This window comes from Onychomys torridus, chromosome 10, assembly GCF_903995425.1.
Source record: "Onychomys torridus chromosome 10, mOncTor1.1, whole genome shotgun sequence".
Lineage (NCBI taxonomy): Eukaryota > Metazoa > Chordata > Mammalia > Rodentia > Cricetidae > Onychomys > Onychomys torridus.
This window is the reverse complement of record NC_050452.1, coordinates 65,189,696-65,214,137: the sequence shown is the minus strand read 5'-3', so window position 1 is coordinate 65,214,137 and position 24,442 is coordinate 65,189,696. Positions and strand designations below refer to the sequence as shown.

General features: G+C 41.6%; 1 protein-coding gene across 1 annotated transcript in view; it reads left to right on the top strand.

Annotated features, from left to right (window-relative positions):
* Positions 1–24,442, top strand: part of Cd38 (CD38 molecule) — a 46,981-nt gene that overhangs the window by 16,874 nt on the left and 5,665 nt on the right. Inside the window, exons 2-4 of the mRNA XM_036200872.1 lie at positions 17,541–17,670; positions 18,677–18,812; positions 21,075–21,160. Of these exons, the coding sequence (XP_036056765.1) occupies positions 17,541–17,670; positions 18,677–18,812; positions 21,075–21,160 (352 nt within the window). The remainder of the gene's footprint in view (positions 1–17,540; positions 17,671–18,676; positions 18,813–21,074; positions 21,161–24,442) is intronic.

The following is a 24,442-nucleotide window of genomic DNA, read 5'->3' as shown; positions in this document are numbered from 1 at the left end:
ACAGAGGTAGCTTTCGTTGCCGCATCCCATCAAAAGGCCCATGATGTCACATTGTCCCACAGTTTGAAGCTTATCAGAGCTGGGTGTAGTAGGCACGGGCCATCCGTTCTCAAATTCCACAGTGACTTTTCATTGCATTAGTTTGGTAGCATCTGATGATCATGGCCAAGACCGATCAGTTCCACAGGAGTTAGCAAATCACTGTCTTCTAACTGGAAGAGTCCTTTGATGTATATTTATTTTATTTTTTCTAAGGAGAGGGGTTTCTCTACTGGTTGTCTTGAAAGAGAGTTCATAAAAGAAAGGCTGATAAGTGCTTGATTCTTCCTCCTTTACCAATCAGGTAAAAATGTATTAGTCAGGGCTCTTCAGAGAAACAGAGCCAGTGAAAAGATGTGGATGGGTAGACAAGGGGGAATTTGCTAGTAGAAATGGCTCAGCAATTATGATGACTGGGAAGTCTCACAACAGACCTCTGCAGGCTGGTGACCAAAGGATGCTAGCAGTATCGCTCAGTCCCAAGTCTGAGGCCTCAGAGCCAGAGTAGCCAATGATGTAACACTTAAAATATGGGACCAAAATCCAGAGGCTCAGGCTGGCTACCTGAGTAAGGCCTGGACGCCCAGGACCATAGCGTCTGGACCGCTGATACACAAGGCAGGAGAGCATACTCTCAGGGCAAGACCAAGCCTCAGTCCTCAGTGTCCCAAACTTACCTTTTAACTGTCCTGCCCTAGAGATGGGATTGGCTGCTATTCTGAGGAACCCTGCCCACTGTTGATAGAAACAAAATTTAGAGAGTGTGTCAGGGCTACTTGCTATAGTATGGCATGATTTTTCTCGATGTTAGTGGATGGTTCTAGAGGATAGTATTTTTAATATTTTAGTTTTGAAATTATGTGTTTATGTGTGTGTGTGTGTGTGTGTGTGTGTATGTGTATGTGTGTGTGTGTTTGTGCACATGAATCCAGTGCTCTTGGAGGCCAGAAAAGAGTGTTGGATCCTCTGAAAGAGTTACAGGCAGTTTTGAGCTGCCTGACGTGGGTGCTGGGAATCAAACTCAAGTCCTCTGGAAGAGCAGTCCATACTCTTTAACAGCTGAGTCATCCCTCTGGCCACTAGAAGACATAGTCTTTTAAAGGAGATACATAAACGTTATGAGCTCACATTTATAACCTCAATCCAGAACAAAAGCACAAGGCTTTAATATTTATAATTTTATGTTCATATTTCATTTCTCTTATACTGAAAATCTTGCTCCTAGTAACAATATAATTATGTGGTTGCTTTATCTCTGGATATGTGATATGTAATTGTTATAGATTTGTTTTATGCTTATGTCATTGTTATTGTTAGCACACTATATTTTAAGTGACATAAGATATCTTCAAGGTTCTTTTTTGACCTTCACAGACAAGATTCATGTCACAAGTGATATGTATTGAAAGTACTATGTGCTGGAATGTCACTGCTTAATTAAGGAACAGCTCATGCTGGCTGTCTCACTGAGAACAGATAGCAGCAAGGCAAGAATGGAAGTAAGAAAGCCATCCAGAGACTCTTGAGTTAATTTTTCTTTGGTTCTTTCCAGTATCACGACTATTTGTCTTTAACCAATCCTATCTTATTCACGAACCTGCTGTTAGTTTCCTGTCTTTGTCTCACCTGACCAATCAGAATCACTAGAAAGAGCTGACTTCACACCATCCTTGTGAAATGTTTTCTTTCCTTCATCTCTCAACACACTGTTGGCTTCCCAATTCATAGTTTCACCCAAGACCTCACTGCCCCCAAACTGACACAACCCAACTTCCTATTGAAAAATCCCCACTTGAATGGCAGTGGGGGTTACAAAACTCTTTTGTACAAATCCAAATCTCGGGTGCCTTTCTCAATTTATTTCACTCCATTCTTCCCTTATTTGAAATAGCAACTGCTTTCCAGTCACTCGGCTGACAAAATCTTGGCATCACTTCTCTTTCTTCCCTCCACATTTCATATACAATCATATACTTGAAGAAATGGGTTCTACTATGAAATGTATCCAGGCTGGTGTGGGTGCATATGTTCATCCCATCATTAAGAAGCTGGGGATCACTGTTTAAGATTAGCCTGGGTTATATGGTGAGTGTGAGGACAGTCTGGGCATGAGTTTTGTCTGTCTCCTGTCCCAAATGTACATCCACTTCCCACCACTTCTATCACTATCTATCCAAATCATAGCCATCTTTCCTTTGTATTTTTCTGGGAAGGACAAAAATAGGTAACAGCTGGTAAGCAAAACAGAAGAAACTGGGGGAGCTCTTTGGAGAAGCAGAGCCTTTTAAGTGGGCTAAGAAATCATCTAAGTGCAGCATGCCTCCAGAAATCCATAATGCCCAATGGTCATTACACTGGGCATTTCAATATCAAATGCATTTTTTAATAGACTCACACACGGTTTTTATTTACCAAAACAATCCCTTAATTTTCATAGGAAATGTAGTTTTTATTTGTCACTTACCTAATTTACTTACATACAATTTAATGGAATTATATAATTAAAAATACAAAGCATAAACATTTTAAAGTACATAAAAGGTAAATACACATCAAAGTGGGTGGGAACAGAGGTTCTTGCCTGTGCTCCAGAGGAGTCTGGGAGCTGAGGTGAAGACAACTTCTTTTACTACAAAGAAAGTATCACACAAAGTATATCTAGATGGGGGAAGGTGGTGGTCCATATATGACTGCCCTACTTTGCTTTCTGTTTACCATGATCCACAGCAACTTGGAGAGGAAAGGATTTATTTCACCAAATCGCTGTGAAGTAGGACATGATTTTCTGCCAAAATGACTACAGAATTGATCAGCTATGATTCTTGTTCTTTGAGAAACTACTTGGAAACTGATCCGATCAGGATATTGAAAATATCAGTTTTCTCAAAGGAGAGATGGGTGGCAAGAATAGATTTAAGATGCTGAGAAAAAAAACAAAACAGGAAACAGAATGAAAGATGAAGAATTGGTTTCCTGTGCACACATGTTATGAAGGGCCAGAAAGGGGAGAAATAGGAAGTCAACCAAGCGAGAGACTAATATTTTTATTCCTTTCAATGACTGATGTTTTTCAAACAATGAAAATGAAGCGTTTGCTCACTTAGAAATTTAAAATACAAGATGAAGAATGTGAAACCTATTAACCCCCAGTTAGAATCCTAAATGGTGGGTAACCCCACCATTTAAAAGTACAAGTTTCAAGTGAAGGACAAAAGCAACCTTAACTGCTTAAACAGATTGCTCCCATGTTAAGTAGTTTAAACAATGCAGTTAAAATATTTTGTAATGAAAATTGTTTTTAATTGTTGTGGTGTTTTCTCCTCACCAGAATGTGTCAAATGTGGTATATATACAGAGAAGATTGACTCTACATATATTACTGTTTTAGTTTGAGTTCTGTTCCTATAACAAACACCAGGACCAAAAACATCTTAACGAGAAGAAGGGAATATTTGCTCTTCCAGGTCACAGTCCATTACTGTGGGAGGCAGGAACTCACAGAGGGACATCAAGGCAGGAACTGAAGCCAGAGCCATAGAGGAACACTGCTGGCTGGCTTGTGCTCTGGCTTGCTCTGCTCTCTTTCTTATGTAGCCCAGGCCCACCAGTCCAGGGTGGGATTGCCCGCAGTGTTCTGGGCCCTCTCAAATCAATCAGTAATTGAGAAAATGTCCCACAGATGTTCCCACAGGCCCAATCTAATTGAGGCAATTCCTCAGTTAAGCTCCCTCCCAGGTATGTATAGCTTATGTCAAGTTGACAAAAACTAACCAGCACAATGATTGATCCTGGAATCTTTAGAAGCTATTAGGCTAATTTAGTTTGAAGAAAGAACTTCATCCAAGGTATACTCAAGGGATACATTCCCATGGCTACCACCCAGATTCTCTCTGACATTGTTCAACTGCTCTCGCTCTCTCTCTCTCTCTCTCTCTCTCTCTCTCTCTCTCTCTCTCTCTCTGTCTCTCTCTCTCCCTCCTTTCTTCTCCTCCTCCTCCCTCTCTCTTCCCCCTTTCCCTCCTCTTATTATGACTATCAATAAAATATTATGAAGTCATTTCTGCATTCATAGGTTAAATAGGGTGAAATTCATAGTAAAGTTGATCATTTTGGTTCCTGGAGGTAAGAGTTTATTTCAAGTTGAATTGTCTGTTGAAGCATCTAAGTTGGCAGTGATGAAATCTCCTTGGGAGTCCTTCAAGGATAGAGGCAGAAAACACACACAATTGATAGAAATTTAAAGCCACAAAAGGATGCTGAAGCAGAGGTAAGGTCAGTCAGTTGTAGTTTGGGACCTACTTTCTTGCTGTAACTTTTTTTTTTTAATGCATTGTGCAATTTCAGGGTCCAAGCAGGTCAATTCACAGCTAAGAACTGAGTGATTCTCATTCACCAAGCTAGCTTTTCCTTTCTCTCAGAACAGCAAATGATTCATTCCCTATTGCATGCACCTCAACCTGTATCTTCCTTCTGTCACTGTCTTAAAGTGAAAGAAGTTAAATCATAAATATTTTAAATGCATTGAGATGCCCATGAAATATCAGGAACTTCTCTTTCTTATCAAGAACACAATCAGAAAATTCGCCATACTGTGTCCTAGCTTTCTGCTTTTAAAGAAGTAGTTAGTTACAGATGAATAGTTACAAAAACAACTCACTCAATTTCTTTCTCCCTTTTTTCAGAGACTAATGCTGCCATTTGTTTACTCACATAGCTTTCTAGAAATTTACCTAGCACAAGGCAGCATATACTCATCAGGTTTTTTGTGTCTCACTTCCCTCTTCCTCCACATTTAACAGTGTGCTTCACAATGAGCACAGCTGGTTCTCATTTCTACAGTTAGTAGAGCCACACCTGATGAATTTACTGTACACTAGATTTACATACAGAGACATTGTCAGTGTTTTTAATATTTGCATTAATTCCTAAGCGATGCTAGGATAAAGTCTGTGTGTGTGTGTGTGTGTGTGTGTGTGTGTGTGTGTGTGTGTGTATGTTTAATATAGAATCCTAGGAGTAAATTAGCTAAGTTAAGACATATGTCATTTTTTATTTTGAAGAAAACAATGCCCAGTTTCTCTTCATGGGACACTTCTCTTCTTGACACAGGAAGTATTTTCATTTCCTCACACCCTGACTGACAGGTGTCCCCAGCTTGCTGATCACCTGTGTGGTAAGAGAAAGCATCATCTTCAAGCTGCTCTTAATTTGTGTTTATTACACACTTTCCTTCTGTGGAATTAACTGTTTTTTTTTCAGGGAGGAATATTTTACAACTTTAATGGTATTTATCTATGCACAAATATGAGTCACAGAATGTGCCATGGTTTCTTTCCCTGACTTTTTTATTTTCTAGAGTTGCCATAACAAGGTACTTATTATATGTGTGGCTTCAACAACAGAAATGAATTATTGGACAGTCTGGAAGCTGGAAGTCAAAAGAGATCTCAGCAGGGGTGGCTCCTACAGGACTGTGAGGGACTCTGTGCCATGCCCTTCTTTCTCCCAGCCCCTGGGATCTTTAGACATCCTTGACTGGGTGGGAGGGGTCCCCCAGGACCTGGAGGTCTTCATATTGTATTCTGTCTGTCTATGTCTATTTTTACATTTAACTTGTGTGTGTGTGTGTGTGTGTGTGTGTGTGTGTGTGTGTGTGTGTGTAATAGGCCAGAGAAGAACACTGGGTATCTTTCTCTATTGCTCTCCATTTTATTTTGTGAGATAAGTTCTCTCACTGAACCTGGGATTTTTGTTAGACTGGCTGGCCACTGAGGGTTGGGGGGTCCTTGTCTCTGCTCCACATATGCACCTGTGCCCAATTTTTACATGAATGCTCAGGTTTTCATGCTGGCATAGCATACACTTTACCCACTGAGCTATTTCCCTAGCCCCAATTTCTCCTTTTTTACATCAGCCCAGTCATATGGGATGTATAACTGCCTCAGTGACTCATAAATGTGTGTGTGTGTGTGTGTGTGTGTGTGTGTGTGTGCGTGCGCACGCGTGCGCACGTGCGTGCACACGTCTTCTACACAGATCTTATTTCCAAGCAAGGATACATTCAGAAATACTAGGGTAAAGATTTCAACATCTTTGTGGGGACACAGTTCAACTCATGACATAGGGTATACCGATTAAATGGCTTTGGGCTGCATGCAACAGAGACTCAAAACAGGCTTTACGTGAGAGATGTATGATCTATATATAAAGAGATACCAGAAGAGAGGTGACCCCAGGGTCAGTAAGAGTCAGGCTCTTTCTTTCTAGTCTTTCATCTCCCGAGATGTGTTTTATCCTCAAGCCTCTTGTCAAAGAATGGCTGCAGGGTTTCTAGCCATTGTGTCCTCACATAATCCCACCCAGGGAATAAAGATCAGTGAGACAGGACTTCATTTTAAGCCTCTTCTCATCACACAGCAATGTTTTCCCAGAATCCCTCCTTCATGCTTCTGATGTCTCCTTAAATCTCATTGGCCAGAAGTGGCCTGCCTGGCTAGCCCATGGTGTAAGGAGGGTTGAGAAGAGTTTGATATTTTGAAATCTTCATTGGAGACATGCTATCCAGAGGAGAAGGGTGAAGGAAATCTGTGGTTAGGGCCAACTGTGATCGCCCCATCACATGGGGACACAACATTGACATCTATTTCCAGACTTGCAGAATCAAGTCTCTTTACATGATCACTCTGAACTTCCTTTTGAATTTGACACAGAGTTTTGGTTTCATTTCCCCAACTGATCATCTTTCATGCCTTCATTGGCCATCCCAACTTCTTCTGCTTTGCCCATCTTTCTACATTCAACATCCCAATCCCTTGTTAGTTATATGGATAGCAAACCTATTCTCTCCATCTGTGCTCCATTCTTGACTTTGTGGTACCCTTCATCCTGAAAATCTAAATGTCATTGCAGTTATATTTTCTTTCATGGCTGTGCCTTTGTTTCTTACTTAAGAATGGATTTTTATGTGACATTATAAAGACTCACATGGATTTAAAAATATTAATCTATTACTTTTCATAGTTAAGTCCTTTAGCTATCTGGAATTTGTCTTTGTGTATTGTGGAATTAGGAAAAATAATTTCATCCTCACCTTCAGGTGTGTAATCAGTTAGATGAATGCTACATATTAATAGTTCACTTAACTCAGGGTTGATAATGCCATTTCCATGGCCCATTTGAGTTCAGATTCCAGTATATGTGTGAGAAGCTAGATGTGGCTGCACTAGGGTCCTATAACCCAGAGCTGTAGGGAGTGGAGACAGGGGTCAATGAGGTTTTCTGGCCATAAGCTTGGCTCCAGTTCAGTGAATATTCCCTGTCTCTAGGGAATAAAGTGAAGAGTCAGAGAGCAAGAAACCTTGTCCTCCTTGAGCCTCTGTGAGTGTACACAAAAGTGCATGTGTCTGCACACATGTGTATATACTTTACACATACATATACCATGCTTGCACATGTACATACACATACTTTCTTTTAAAGATTGGTTCTTTTTTTATTACTAAGTCAACTGTATGTATATACCACAATTTGTTTATCAACTTCTTGGATGATGGACATTTGGCTTATATTCACATTTTGAATATGATAAATGAAGGTGTTCTGGATATCAGTGTATAAATTAATGTATGGGCATATAGTTTCTTCTGGGGGTGGCAATATCCAAAAGTAAAGAGTGGGGCCAAATGGCAGATGACTTTTTAACTTTTTGAGAAACCACCAAAATGTTTTGAATGGTGCTGGGGATAGTTTTAAAGGTCTGGATATAGTTTTAAAGGATAATGTTTTAGAAGGACTAGATAAGTATATCGCCCAGGCACTTGTGCTCAAAGCTTAGCCCTCATTGTGGTGATGGAAGAGATGGGAAAGCTTTTAGGAGGCAGGGCCCAGTGGAAGGTGACACACTCATTAGGATACTGCTCATAGAAGAGACTGCGCCCATCTCTGCAAGGGTTAGTTCCTAAGATACCTTCATAGAAAGAACAAGACTATGGGCTGGGGATGCTGCTCTCTTTGTAGAATGCTTGTCTAATACGCACTAAGCCTGGGTTCTGTCTTGAGCACTCCATAAAACTTGATATGGTGTAATCCCAACACTTGGGAGGTTGAGGCAGGAGAATCAGAAGTTCAAGATCATCCTCAGCTACATCATGGATCCAAGGCCAGCCTGAGATAATGAGATCCTCCCTCTAAAACAAGAAGGAAAATGGGAAAGGGTCTCAGTTCTGGACTCCTTTCTCAGGATGTGATCTCTTCTACATAAAAAAAAAAAAAATCAAGTTACACTGTACTGCTACAGTGGACATTGGGAAATTGTTATTTATTTCTTTTTAGACAGGGTTACTCTGTGTAGCCCTGGCTGTCCTGAAACTCACTCCATAGACCAGGCTGGCCTGGAACTCACAAATAGTCACCTGCCTTTGTCTCCAAAATGCTGGGATTAAAGGTGTGTGCCACCTCCAGCCAGAAGACATGGGGGGACTTTTAAGAGAAAATGATAAGTAGGTTTTAGAGAATACAGGAATTTTAAGATGTTACAAATGACTGTCATAAAATGCTAAGCCTAAATTTTTTTGATGCATCATTCTTATCAGTGACTAGTAAGGAAGCTTTCTTATTATCCTAAGAGAAAACATGCTAAGCTTTGAAATGTGCAAGGAATATGAGAACATGGAAGATGTGTTTGGACCTGTTGCTTTCTTCATGACATATGTATATTATATTTAAGTGAAAGTAGTGTTCTCCAAAATAAGTTCTCAAGACACAGTATTTGACATAAATGGAAGAAACAGATCCTCTCCACCCCTGCCATTACATGGAGAAACCAAGCAGTTCTTGGCAGAGCTTCCTTTCCAATGCTGGAAATGGTCTTGTCTCATTCTTCTTCTTTTTCTTTTGGTATCAGGAGGACCTGCCATTGTGGAGCACTTCCTTCCTGTTGACATAATGTGTTCACTTAGCATGTGTCACAAATGTGGTGGCCCACAGAGACTATCTAGTGAGACCTTACTACTCAAGGTCAGAGAATCTGCGCTTGCTTTACTCAGCAAGGCTGCATAAGGGGATGATTTGGTCATAGGCGTGGTACCAGGTGTTTTGAAGGGTCTACACTTGGTTGTATGTTGTGCTTTGATCTTGATAGGGGGAGATCTTTTGCCTCATCTCTTGGCATTTGTATAAAAAGCCCTTTTGAATAAATGCCTGGGGTGATTGGGTATTGACCCAGGGCCCTGCAGAAGGTATCCTGTGTCTCTGCTTTCCTGATTGTCTCTTTCTATCTTTCTCTCATTTCCTCATTCCTCTCTCCTCCACCCAAACACCCTTTGAAATGTGGGAGCAGGTCAGATCTGGACTCCCTCCCACACATAACCCTTCATTTTGCTTTTTGGCATCACCCATGTTTCACCTGCCAGTGTTTACACACTGGCGTGCCTCAAAGCTCAGTCCTTCTACTGAGCCCATCATTGTCTCTTCTTTGTCCTTGTCACATGCTCATTTCTCTGTTCTATGACTTCCTTTGGATGTCTTGTGGCCTTGTCAAGCTCCAACTATCCCAAATTGAACCTGTAGCCAAGGCCATTTCTGTTGGAAACTCTCTTCCAATTGATGGCCACTCTATCGTTCTAGTACTTTCAGCCACAAGCCTTCTAGTTACTGACTCGATAATTTGTTCACCACCATATATGCAGCTCACTAGAAATTTGTGGTGATATATTGTGTACCTCGATATATTGTTTACCCTAATAAATTTATCTGGGGATCAAAGGTCAGAGCCAGCCACTAGATAAGACATAGAGGCAAAACAGTGATGGCACACACTCTTAATCCTATCACTTGGGAGGCAGAGATCCATCTTGATATCTGTGAGTTCAAGGCCACACTGGAAACAGAGCCAGGCATGGTGGCACATGCCTTTAATCTCAGCACTTGAAATCTCATGCCTTTGCTCCAGAGTATTTGGGAAGTACATATGCCTTTAATCCCAGCACTAGGCAGGAAGTAAAATGGCAGGGCACAGAAAAGTATATAAGGTGTGAGTAAACAGGAAGTCTCTCTCTGGAGGCTGAGGAGTTGGTAAGTTGAGGTTGGCTGTGGCTTATTCTGTTTCTCTGATCTTTCAGCTTTCATCTCAATATCTGGCTCTGGGGTTTTTGTTGTTGTTTGTTTGTTTTTATTAGTAGGACTGTTTTGAAATTCTTGTTACAGAAATCCACAGTGAACTTGGAATCTATCATTTATTTTCCTATCTTATATTTTCTTTTCCTTTTTTCGCCTCTGTGTTAGCTCTGGCTGTCCTGGAACTTGCTCTGTAGATCAGGCAGGCCTTGATCTCAGACATCTTCCTGCCTCTGTCTCTCGAGTGCTGGGACTAAAGTATGCATCACTGTGCCCAGATACTTTTTCTCATCTTGACCGATATCCCTTCCCCCTCCATGGTGCAAAGTCAGCTCTTGTCAGCAGTACTGATCTACCTCCCTATGTGCCCACTTTTTTCAGACTACAGCCAGCAAAGAAGGCAGAGAATTCTTTTGAATATAAATGATAATACCTTCTACTTCCTGTTCACAAAGTCCACTGTTGCCAGTACCTCGACCATAAATAGAAGTTCACGATTGAAGGTCAAATTTGCATTTCTTCCTCGTTTCCATCAGCTCCTCCTTGTTTGCTTTGCTTCAGCCAAAAGGCATCTTTTGACTCATCAGGTACTAGGACCTTCTGTCCAGAACACTATTTCTTGGATGTTAGTGCTCTCAGGTTCTGTCTTCCTTCAAGTCTTTGTTCCAGGCCATCTGTGTCCCCACTTCATAGGATGTTGAACACCGCTTGTCCCTCCGACATACCCTCATCCTAGTTATTTTCCCCCATTTTCATATAGAACCTGTTCATAGTCTTTATCTTATTCTTGGGTTTACCCTCTGCACTGAGCACATGGCAGATTTTAACTAAGTATTTTCCAGCTTTGTGTTTAGCCATTTTTTAAAAATTCTCCCATGTGTTACATCCTGACCACAGTTTCCCTTCCCTGCTCTCTTCTAATCTTCCCCTACATACACTTCCCCTCCCCCATCCATTCCTCTTTTCCCTTCAGAAAAGGGTGGGCCTCTCAGGAATATCAACCAAACCGACAAATCAAATTATAATAAGACCAGGCACATCCCCTCATCTTAAGGCTGGATGAGGCAACCCAGCAGGAAGAAAAGGATCCCAAAAGCAGGCAAAAAGGGTCGGAGACAGCCCCTACCCTTTTGTAGGAGTCCCACAAGAACACTAATTATACATACTACACAGTTATAACATATGTGCAGAGGACCTAGGTCAAACCCATGCAGGTGCCCTGATTCAGTCTCTGTGGGCCGCTATGAGCCCTGCTTAGTTAGTCCTGTGGGCCCTTTCCTTAAAACCCTGTTTAGGAACTCATCACTTCTGTGTGTCTCACCAGTCACTCACTTCGCCCACAAGGTGGCAGTCTTTCCTTTAAATACAGGCTATACTGGCCTCCAATTCAAGACTCACGCAGGCGAGTGAGCCTGCAGTTTCTCTTTGAGCAGAGACAGCATGACCTGAAGGACTAGATAGCTGAGTCCATAGACTATGCATCCCTACCCTTCGAGAACAAAATGTGTTGAAGGAACGGGGTTTATGGTGTCAAAACCTCCCACAGGACTGGCACATTATGAAGGTGGAGATGTGGTTATTATGAGAGTGGTACACATTTAGAATGGTGATTGAAGAGTTCTGACACAGTGCAGGCTGTCCGTATAAAAACTGGGTTTAACAGTCATATATATCAGGGTAAGACTTACGTTCTCCTTCCTGACTCATGGTATCCTAGCATCTAGAAATGACTGCCCAGTTCTAATCTTGAATGTCTCCTGTGATCTAGAGACACAACTCTTCTAGGAATCATAACTTCTTTTCTTATAAAAAGCCACTCTATTTGGAACGTAGCTGCATAGTTTTGATTTTCCTGTGGGAGGCAGCATTGTCTAGCAAAAAGAGCAAGATCTGGCCTGCAAGGCAGTACTGGAGCTGGCTAATTGACCTTGGATAAGGGCTAAGCTGCTCTGAGCTCTGGTCTCTCTACTTCTAAGAGACTAGAATCCCCCTCAGTGGCTGGTGTGAGATTTTGATGTAAGCACGAGTTGTTGGCATCTTGTGCAGCATCTAGCTCAGAGAGATCATGATGGCAGGGTCATGACTGCCTCTCTTTGCCTCTATTGCTGCTTTCCACCTTTGGCCACTGGGAACCAACCAACACTGAGAAACTTAGCAGAAAAGGGGAGGAATGGAGGGTGAGCAATAATAAGTGCTCTATGGTTATGGGAGTAATAGAGTGAAGGACTGTTGTTAGGAGCAGGGGGCTAGAAAAGAGGAGTGCACACCACTGACCTTGAGTCCTGACATGTGGGCTAACTTACTCTATGCCAAGCCTCCAAGACTCCATTCTGGAAGGGAAGAAAAAAACCTGCCCTCAGACCAAGATTCTCCTCCACCAGAAAAACCTTTGTTCCTACAAGTCAAAAGGCTGACGGGGGCTCCTTGTGAAACTTCTGGCCAGCTTACATACTCATGAATGCATTCCAGTTGTCACAGGCCTTTAGATTCTCCAGTGCCTCAAGATTGTTCATTACTGTCTAGACCTTAACCCAGGACCACTGGGAGCATTCTATAATTGTGTGAGTTGGGTTTGTTGCTCTCTGTGAGAGGGGAAACACTCCCAACAAAGGTTGTGGGGAGGGGCAGGCATGGTTTCCAGGAAACTTGGGGGAATCTGGCTTATTTTTAAGAGTTTAAAGGAAGATTTGAGGAGTCTGGCTTTACCTGTACAGTGTCCACGAGCCAATAGGATGGGCCTGATTCTCTGATATGCAATCTTAATAAAGTCTCTACACCAGGCTAGAAGCATAAAGCTGAGGTTGGTACAGGTTAAGATGCAACCATCACTTCTATTGGCCACGTGCAAAGATAGTTCTGCCATCATTTCTTTGTGTTTGTGATTTCCTCTTTGTCTTTATTCGAATTACAATCTACCATTGCTTTATCTGATGTTGGTGTTCTGTGAAATTGCTCGTAGTGAACTGAAGAAACTTAAGATGTGGTTTAGGTATGAGATCACACTGTTTGACTTCTCTGAAGGCAGACCTGTTTGTTTCTCGCCAACACCTCCACAAACAACCTATGCATTTCCCTGTCCTGGGGAGGAGAAGCCAAGACCCAGCCTGCCACCAGTGACTCAGTCTGAAACCAGGGAACTTACTCAGTGTCCTTGTCATTGGGACCTTGGGTAGACAGACTGACCGTAGCAATCAGAACAGAACCTTATTTTGTTAGGCCCTTAGCAGGATGCCCTTGAGTATATTACACGTCTAGCATCATTTCCAGAAAATATATTCAGAACCTATAAGGTATGGCTTTCAGAAAAGTCACAAAAAATGAAGAACTCTAGGGGAATGAAATGGAGCCATTTTCTTCCAGCAACATGAAAAACATGATCTTACCTTCTATTCCAGTTTTAAAAGCATGTACCTTATGCAGGAAAAAGGGGGGAACTCAGGGGACTTAGCAGAGTGGACCATCTTTTCTTTGTTCTGTCTGAGATTTTTCATTATTCATCTCCTTGACCTTGTTGGCAAAGTCTGGCCCTGGAGTCTATCTGTGGTTTGTGTGTGACTTAATAGAAAATTATTTTAAAGTCGGAGGGAAAAGTTCATTGTAAAAAGGTTTGCAGGCCTCCTTCTTCACCTCAGAATTTACATCATTGGGCTTCAGGATGAGAGATGGACACTTATGCTCAGTATTAGCTGATTCTGTGGTCCAAACCCAATAATGAATGTGAAAAGATAATGGATTTTAGAACCAAAGACCCTATGGTGAGAGCTAGCTTTCAGGTCAGGACCAAGTGTATTTGCTCCAATGCTGAGTTGTGTTATTCTTGTCTATGTTCAAGTGCCCCATTGTGGTGGTATTGTGTTCCCTGAAATATTGTACATGCTAATAAACTTATCTGGGGTCAAAGAACAGGACGGCCACAATATTAAACATAGAGGTTAGGCAGTGGTAGCACACGCCTTTAATCCCAGCACTTGGGAGGCAGAGCCAGGCGGATCTCTGTGAGTTCAAGGTCACATTGGAAATAGCCAGGCATGGTGACTCACACCTTTAATCCCAGAAAGTGAGCCTTTAATCCCAGGAAGTGATGGCAGAAACCAGAAAGATATATAAGGCATAAAGACCAGAAACTAAAAACATTTGGCTGGTTAAGCTTTTAGGCTTTGGAGCAGCAGTTCAACTGAGACCCATTTGGATGAGGACTCAGAGGTTTCCAGTCTGAGAAAACAGGGTCAGCTAAGAAACTGGCAAGGTAAGGAAGCTGTGGCTTGTTCTGTCTCTTTGATCTTCCAGCGTTCACCCCAATAGCTGGCCTCAGGTATGATTTTATTAATAAGAACTTTTAAGATTCCTGCTACACCCCATGGACAGAAATATCCATCTGTTTATCTTGATAGCAGCTGGGACACATTGTAGGACTTATTGCAGCTTTCCAGAAAATATAGAATAAAAGAATGTATAGAAGAAACAACCTACATGCCCACTGACTGATAAGCAGACAAACTGATGTTGTTATAATTACACAATGGGATATTGTTCAGCCTTCAAAAGGCAGAAGATTTAATACACACTATGTGGTGTTTTGAATGTGAAGAGCCCCTATAAGCTCATATGTTTGAATGTTTGGTTCCCAGTTGAACTGTTTAGGAATGATTAGAAGGTGTGGACTTAACTGGAGGTGTGCCACTGGGGTGAGCTTTAGGGTTTCAAAAGCCCAATGCCAGACCCAGTCTTGTTCTCTCTACTTGCTGCTTGCAGATTAGGATGTAAACTCTCAGCTACTGCTCCAATACCATGGCTGCCCACCTGCCACCATGCTCCCTGTCATGATGGTCATGGATTCATCCTCTGAAACTCTAAGCAAGTCTCCAGTTAAAAGCTTTCTTTTATAAGCTGCTTTGGTTATAGTGTTTCATCACAGCAATAGTAATCCTAATTAAGATAAAATACAGCATGACTATCCTAAGGACATGATGCTAAGTAAAGTCAGTCATATGTAAAGATTCTACTTTCATGAGATACCTAGTATAGTCAAATTGAAACAGAAAGAATTGTGGCAGCCAGGGGCTGGGTAGAGGAAGGTCAGGGTGTTAATGCTAATTGGTTACAAAACATCTGACTGTATCTGTACATTTAAAAATAGTCAAGATGGGCTGGAAGGTGAATCTCAGCGGTAGAGCACTTGCCTAGCATGTGTGATGCTGAGAGTTTAATTCCTAGCATCTCAAAACCAAATTGAAACGACCCAGTGCCACTACTGTCGTGGTGTTATATGCTGTAGTTCCTGCTACGCAGAAATATTGATACTATAAGAAAAGTGGAAGTTTGCATCTTGATGAATGTAAACGACAGACAAGCATAGCTGAGAAATAAGGTTGGAGAAAGAAACAGCAGGTTCAAGAAGAAAAAGATGGGGCACACATTTGGGGACATACTTAGGTAAAGATTGTGAACCCTATGTTTGCAGGATTAAAATGGTGGACGGGAGCACTTTTGGGCATACTCAGCTTGAATGATAAAGATGGCAGCCAGTAACACCTCTGGGCAAACTCAACTTTCTTTAAAAAAAGAAAAACAACAACAAAAAGTTTTAATTGGGAAGTTGGGGATTTAGCTTGCCTAGTAAGTGCAAGGCCCTGTGTTCGGTCCTCAGCTCCGGAAAAAAAAAGTTTCAATTGGTAAAAAGAAAAGACACTTTTAAAGTATGTTAGTGTAGGAATTTGCCCCTAAAACTTGAATTCTAACATTATCTTTATTTTGCAATGAGTGAAAAAAGGATAAAAAATGCTTTAAAAAACAGTATTTATGATGTATGCAAGATGATGCTTTTGTTTTTCTGTTCGAATTACAAACTCTTCCAAGTAGAATCAACTCTTCCAAGTCAGGTTCAACAGTATTGCTATAGTCTCCATGCCCCCATCCCCTGAACAAATAACTCTCCTCAAGTTTTAACCTGGGGCTTCTTGAATCTTTACTATGATTTGAACTGGAGTATAAGACCTAAGAGAAGCATAAAAATAATTTGGGAGCATTGTGAGTTTTGGTGATTAAATAAGGGCTTGCTGATGAAAAAGCCTGATGTGTGGCAGGTTCTCAGTGCTGGATAATTTCTTTCCACCAGGCCTTTTTCCAAGTAGAAAACACTCTTAGTCTCCCATTTTATTCTTCCTCAGTCTCCCGTACTCTTCCTCGGTCTCCCATCTTTCTCTTCCTCAGTCTCCTATCTTATTTTTTCCTCCAGTCCTGCAGATGCTACCAAGGGAAAAAAGTAGAGGAGCTTTACAACATTTGGAATTTAGAACAGAAAGTTCTTGAGAAGGCCACTGCATTAATTACTGGAATTAAGGCATAAACCCTACTGAAAGCAAAGTTGCCGCCAAACGTCTACTTTCTAAATTGCCTGTGATAGTACCCCATAAATTTTGATTGACACTAAAGTACATGGCGTCATAACTTTTTCTTTTTGTGTATGTAAAAGGTATGGAAAGAGAGATCGCTAATGGGATCCTGGCATAGTTTTCAAAGGCAGGTGCTGATGAACTTAAACTACTCTGTCTAGATTTTGGAAAGAAATGCTATTTAACCTTTCACATTTTCATTTGAATCCACTGGTTTTCAAACATAACCAGGTCAGAATTGCCAGAGGCAAGGGAAGCTATGAGTGACATACTGTGGAACCCTGCCCTACATTAACAAGTCCAACTGCAATAGCCCTACTTACTTAATGTTTTAATTGACATGCAGCAATTGGACATATTTATGGGCACAACACAGCATTTTGGTCCGTGTATACACTACTATATAATGACCAGATTAGAGTGATTGGCATGTCTATCAACTCAGGCATTCATGATTTCTCTGTGTTTAGAACATTCAGCCCTCTCTACTAGGTGTTTTGAAATCTTGTCTTTTCTGAAAGCACTAAGAAAACTGGTTTTCTTCCTATTTTCTCTGTAATTATATCCAGCACTTGGGTTACTTTTAACCTCATGGAGTGTCAGCATGGAGGCTGGTTTGCATCTCAGAAGAATGTGCTACACATCTGATAGAATGATGTAGGGGACTGGCTGACCCTGAGTATATGATTCCCAGATATTCCCAAATGCTCTTGCATTTGTTGCCATTATCTATGCTCCAAAAATATTTTTAAGGTTTATTTTTATCTTATGTGTATCATTGTTTTGCCTGTATGTATGTTCATTCATCATGTGTGTGCAGTGAACATGGAGGCCAGATGAAGATGTCAGGTCCTCTAAAACTGAACACACAGTTGTGAGCCACCATATGGGTGCTAGATACCAACCCCAGGCATCAAGTGCTCTTCACTGATGGGTCTTCTCTCCAGACCCTTCCAAAACATTTTAAAAATCTGTTTTCTGTGTTTCCTTTTATAGTGATCAGGACTGCAAGAAGATATTGAGTACATTCAAAGGAGCATTTGTTTCCAAGAATCCATGCAACATCACAAGAGAAGACTATGAACCACTGGTTAAGTTGGTCACTCAAACTATACCATGTAACAAGGTAACAAGTTATAACTTTCAGAATTGAGAATCAGAGCCAAAGGGAAGAGGTCCCAGGCCCAAAGTTAGGATGCAGAAAGAAAGGAAACATTGGCATTGGGCATCATTGGTCTGGTTGGTGGGGTAGTACTGATAGAGGGCGGGCTTTGGAGAACTAGAATACCACCAGGGTTTAGGATATCTGGGGAAGGAAGATCAGAGAGAGATGGGACACAGAGAAAAGAATCTAACATCAACCCCATCCCACACAAAGAAAGAACCCAGACTTATATAATTATGGAACATTCCCCTGGCTTCTGATAATCATAGACACGTAAATGGTAACACAGGCTGATATATATTTGAAGAGTGATTTTTGGTTTTTACTTTCCTAACCCTCTCCTTCTTAGTTCTTCAGAACCATCCTATGGAGTAGGCAAACCAGGGGTCAGAGTCTTTATTTCACCAGCATGGAAGCTCAGGCTTGGTGAAAAGAAATTGCCTAAGTATAAAAGGCTTTAAAGTAACCAGGTGAAATATAAAAGGAAAGCCCTAGGGTCAGAGAAGCCTGGTTTTCAGTCCTTTGAATATACTAGAAAAGGTTTGTCATGGGGTACAACTCTTTCAAAGTCTGTGTTTAAAGCATAATTTCACATGTCTGCAACTAAGTGAAGCCCTCCAACCCATTCACAGTTATCACCTCTCATCCCATTTTTAGTGTTGGACATTGCTGTGGCTCCTCCCCAAGGAATACTGAGTATAGGGCTCTGAACAGAGGAGGTCGATGGTAGACAATAACCAAACTGACTTCTGGGTATTTAGTGTGTGTGATTTACTCCAATAGTTTCTGCTTTTTTTTTTTTTTTTTTTTTTAATTTACAAAAGGATGATTGATTGCTTGACTGATGGATTGCAGTTCTGGAGATGGAACATAGATGCATGCTAGCACTCATTCTACTGTTGAGCCACATCCATAATCCTTGGATTTATTTTTGGACCTAATTAATTGTCTGTTTATTTTTTCTCAGACTCTCTTTTGGAGCAAATCTAAACACCTGGCCCATCAGTATACCTGGGTCGAGGGCAAGATGTCCACCCTGGAGGACACACTACTGGGTTACATTGCTGATGATCTTTGGTGGTGTGGAGATCCCAGCACTTCTGGTAAGGATCTGGACCACCAGGGATGGCTTGGGATGCATGGCAATGGATCTTTGCACTTTTTTTTCTCCCCCGAAGCTGAGGACCAAACCCAGGGCCTTGCGCTTGCTAGGCAAGCGCTCTACTACTGAGCTAAATCCCCAACCCAGGGAATGGATCTCTGAAGTGACAAGGGACTTTAAAAGGTCAATAGGCACATACTCTAATGCCATCAGTGCCCTAAATGACAAGTCAGGCTCATAGAAGTATCCCTATCCTCTTGAAATATCAGCTTCAGAGCTTAGGGTTGCCCTTGGCCTTTGAGGGGTAGGAAGTATGCATGTGGAGGAAGTGATTGACTCCATAAGAGAGGAAGCAAGAGAGAAAGCCAAGAAAGCCACATTTATTTATTGCTCATTTTTTGTGGTAGCCAGTCCAGTCCCATGAAATCTAACAGTCTAGAGGAAAATAATCCAATGTCCTAAGAAAGTCATTAATCCATTCATGAGGGTAGATTCCCTCATGATCCCAATTCCTCTTAGAGGTCCTATCAACTCAACACATTGCAGTAGAGAATTAAGCTTAATGTGAATGTTGATGAGTCAGGCTGTATCAAACCACAGTACTATTTTATAATGCTGTTGAGGTAATGTTGGTGAGGCAGGCTGTATCAAACCACAGTACTATTTTATAATGCTGTTGAGGTAACAATGATGGTGAGGCAGGCTGTATCAAACCACAGTACTATTTTATAATGCTGTTGAGGTAAGCCATCCCCAAATCTAGTTTCTCCCTCACTTGCCCTCTTTACCTCCTTCCTGCTCTCCCCTTTCCCCACCCCTCCCACTCTCCCTTTCTCCTTCATCCACTCCCTCTTCCCTCTCTACTTCCTCTTTCTCTTCTTCCTTTATTTTTATTTTTTATTTTTTTTGCAAGGAACGACCCCCTTGACCTTTATATATTATTTCATTCTGCATTGTGTATTCTTGAACCAACCTCTGGGCCACTCTTTAAAAATGTTTTCAAATTGAAATTATATATACTTAAGGTGTACAGTGTAATGTTTGGTTATAAATAGACATGGTGAACTGATTATTATAGTTGAGATATCTAGCATGGGCATCTTAAGGTGTCATCCCCATTGTTTGTTGGTGATCTCTCTTTCTTTTCCCTTCATAGCCAATCAATCTATTTGCCTAGTAACCCATCTGTTCTTCATCTCCACTCACACTGCCTGAGTCATACACACTAACACCCTCTCTTGCTGGGAAAGCTTTAATGTTATACTGATCACTCTTTACCTCGTTAGGTCAGTCCCCATCATCTGACACCACAGAGTTTTTCTAACAGTGAAAATGTGACTGTCTCTACCTCCTTTTAAAACCTAACAATCTCTCTTTACCTCTAGGCGAATAGTCTAAATCCCTTGGTTTAGCATGGCCTCTGTATTTCAGGTGCCTCATCTTTCATCATTTTCTTTCTCCTATCAAAGCTCATCACAGCTCTTTGCCTCTGCACATGCCATTTGCATTAGGTGCCCTTCTCTTTAGAGTCTGTCTGAAGACTGTGATTCTTGTCCAAAGCAAAAGTCAACCTGAACTTTTCCTGGTAGTATTGCACAACACAAGTTAATCTTTCTCTGGTTATTTGGCTTCTCTACATCACATGTTATGTGAGGCCGGGCTCCCACCTGATTCAACCCTCTATCTCGAGAGCCTAACCCTCAGTAAATGTTTATATACTAAGGCAGATGGCCTTGAGAACAATGACACAGAATCCATGGATCCACACTCTATGCTTTGTACCACACTAAGGGCTGAGCCAGTTCTGTTGGGGTTGGCTGTAGAAAGCCTGAGACCACCTAAGCCTCCAAACTTCTGGAGGTTGAGAAGGAAACTCTCCATAAGAGAAATTCTGGGAACCAGAGAAGTGTCTGGTGAAGAAGTCTTCTTCCCAAAAAGGCCTGACCTTCTCTCTAAGTGTTCCTGGACTCCAGGGGAGTGATGGGGTTGGTCTCTTTAGGGCAAACTTTTGTTGCCATTTCCCAGAATGATGAGTCAAAACCTATCACACTGTTCCTGTCTGGGATCTGGAGGGGAAGGCAAGGAGTCGGAAGGAATTCAGGGACACTTAGTTAAATTGGGTTGAGATGTGTCCATTCTCCAGCCTCTGCCTTGGCGCAGATGTCATTGGAAAACGCTGTCCACTGTAACTGGACAGCCAAGAATGGGCCCGGAGTACACTTCCTTTTCCACTTAACTATTTCCTATAAACTGTGTGTTTTAGACATGAACTATGACTCTTGCCCACACTGGAGTGAAAATTGCCCCAACAACCCTGTTTCAGTGTTCTGGAAAGTGATTTCGCAAAAGGTAAGTTCCAAGCAGTTAAATTCTAGAGTTTCGGCTGAAAATGCAGTCTGGTCACTGGTTGGTTAATTTTGACCCTTTTTGGGTCACAGATCCTTGTGGTGTAAAAATGTGGAAATCTTTGCTGAGAACAAAAGCTCAGGGATATTTGCTAGAAGATTTCCCACACGACTTCAGAACATCCACAGAAGCTTTGCAAGCTGAGAGAAAGAATCCCTATACCCAATGAATGAATGACATTCATTGGCTGGGTCTGTCAGGAAGCTAGGTTTGGCTTAATCCTGGATCCCAGGTATTGATTCGATTTCTGGAACAGTTTGAATAATCTGCATTTGTAGGCCGCTTAATTTGTGCCCAACCCTTTGCAGGGGTTAAGAACTCTATCCTCACAATAACCATATGAAAGATTATGATTACCATGGCCACTTTGGAGGTGGAAGATGGAGGTGTAAGCAAACATGGAAGCTACTAACGGATTCCAGATCTAGAATCTGGTTTGAGAAACACTAGCTCGCTCACCTCACATCTGTGTCTAACTTCACTTGAAGTTGCACAGGCATTATTTACTTCTCCCCTTTATTTGTGTCTCTGCAAGAAACATTCCTTTGTAAGTAGACCACAGTGGGAAAAGAATGAAAATAATCAAGAAAAACCAATAAAAGGCAAAGAAAAAAAGCCCAAACCTATTGATCATGCGTTCAAATGAAGTGCACATCTGATGAGGTGTGACAAATGGATACAAATTTGTCAATGCATGTGCCTTAGTCCATTTGCCCTGCTCTAACCAAAAGCCACAGTTGTGTAATTTAGAAAGGACCTCACTTGGGTTAGGTGCCAGCAGGTCAGGGTGGTAGCAGATTTCATGTCTAATGAGGGCTGTTCTGTGTTTCTCAGATGTCAACTCATTGCTGTGTCCCCACATGTCAGAAGACAAAAAGATGCCTACAGCATTTCCCTATTGGTGAAATTATTAAGGCCGCTCCACGTAGTTAAAAGGGAGGTTTATTTTGTGGGGTACTTACAAATGAGGGGTAGGTTACAGGGTCTGGCAAGGGTATAGCACAATCCGGCGTTGTTCTCTGGAGAACTCTGCTCGGTCTACCTCCAGCGTCCAGAGTCCGGGAACCAAGAGAGTGAGTTCTTCCCCATCCTTCGTCTTCCGCTTCCTCCTCTGCCCCGCCTTGTGGGCGTGACCATTACCGAAGCCTCAGTGGGGGTTGGAACTTCCAGGCCAATGCTGGGATGGCTATCCACTACATTTCCCTGAGCCTCTTCACAATAGTACTGATGTTATTCATGAGGGCAGAGCCCTTATGCTCTTACCACCCCAGTTTCCAATTTAGGACTTAGGGGCGGAGAGAGGAAGAACACACATCCAAACCATAGAAGCATACAGATTTCACAGTCAACAAGTCCCATGTCTCTATGTCATTCCCATTTCTCTCTCCAAATGGACAGTATAAGAACTGAACAAGTTTCACACTAGAGGTGAAGACACTAATATTCTTAGCTTAAGCCACTAATTGCAGAAGAAGGGGAAGAAAGACTGTAAAAGCTGGAGGCAGTGAATGAATACCAGGAAACCGTGTCCTCTGCACACAACAGGAAAGTTGCACAAATGAACTCCTAGAAATTGTGACAATATGCACATGACCTGCACCAACCTAAGGACAACTCTCAGCATGGAGAGGGGAGGTGGACACAAAGTACCCCCACTAGCAGGGCAACTCCTGGCGACTGATAGCTGCTAGGAGGAGTCAATTTTCTTTAAGAGTGTTGCCACAGGTAGGTCAACCATGCTCTGAGGGCAGGCCACACATTCATGAATATCTAACCAATAGAAGTTGGATTTGATGGGTAGGAAAAAAAAAGGGGACACAAAGTTGGGTGGTGGTGGTGGGTAGATCTTGGAGGAGCTGGGCAAGTGGTGATTGTGCTCAAAACTTGTTGTGAAAAACTCTCTAAGAACTAATAAAATTTTCTTAAAAGAAACTAATCAGAGGTCATTGGCTGGTAAGTAACTGACCTGGGGTCTTAGTGTAGGTCAGCCTAATTTTAGAGCACTAGCCTTGATTTCACACTGTCTGCTTACTGCTTATGTCTTTTAAATGGCAGGTTAAGAGTCGGGAATTAGATCAGTGGTAGAACACTTGCTTGAATGCAGGTGTGCTCTTCTTCACCTCCCTATATCAACTAAATTCCTATCTCAAGGGGACTTAGGAGTAGAGTGGTGTAGGGAGACAAAGAATTAGCATGGAAGTGAAGGGACACTTTTTTGTTTAGTAGTAAATAGTTTTTGTTTTCATTTTATTGAAAATAGATTCTTTTCTCATTCAGTATATCCTGATTATAGTTTACCATGCGTCTACTTCTCCCAGTTCCTCCCCACCTCCCCCACCTGCCTCTAGATCCATTCTCTTTCTGTCTCTTATTCAAGAAGAACAGGCTTCTAAGAGATAACCAACATGACAAAATAAAATACAAAAGACAAAACGAAAACTATTACAATGAGGCTGGACAAGGCAACCCAACAGAAAGAAAAGAGCCCCAAGAGCAGGCACAAGAATCAAAGACTCATTCATTCATGTCATCAGAATCACATATTAAAAAAATACTAATCTGAAAGCTCTAATACATACCCGGAGGACCTGGTGTAGACTCATGCAGGCTCTGTGCTTGCTCCTTGAGTCTCTGTGAATTCATTTGAACCTTACTCAGTTGATTCAGATGGGCTTATTCTTAGGGGACACATTTTAATAGGCAATTTTCTTAGACATTCTGATCATAAATTCCTCATTTTGTCTCCATCAAATGGAGATCAACATATATGTGTTCTAGAATGTTGCTGCTGCATTTAAATAAAATACTACTATCTTGTTAAGTAACAGAACCTATCCATTCAACAGATATTTGTTGAGTACTTACTATAAGTTTTGAAAACTCAGAGACATTGTATATTTTTGTTTGCTTGCTTTTTCAGAGAATGCTTTTCAGTTATGTTATAACTCTGGGATATATATATATATATATTTTACAGACACTCTATCTCCAAAACCTTCTACAGCAGGTCACATTTTATATATACTAAGTGCTTTCTTGTACCTCCACCTCAGCCCTTTGTACTAAGAGTTCAATGGTGAGGGTGACCTAAGGCACCCTGCCTTCTGAGACACTGTGGCACCTGTACCTTGTTCCTTGCCAGACTCTTATGGAGGAAGGCAAACAGACTAGCCCCTATTGTTGACAGTAAGGATTCTTCTGAGCCGATGTTTATCTTGTGTCAGG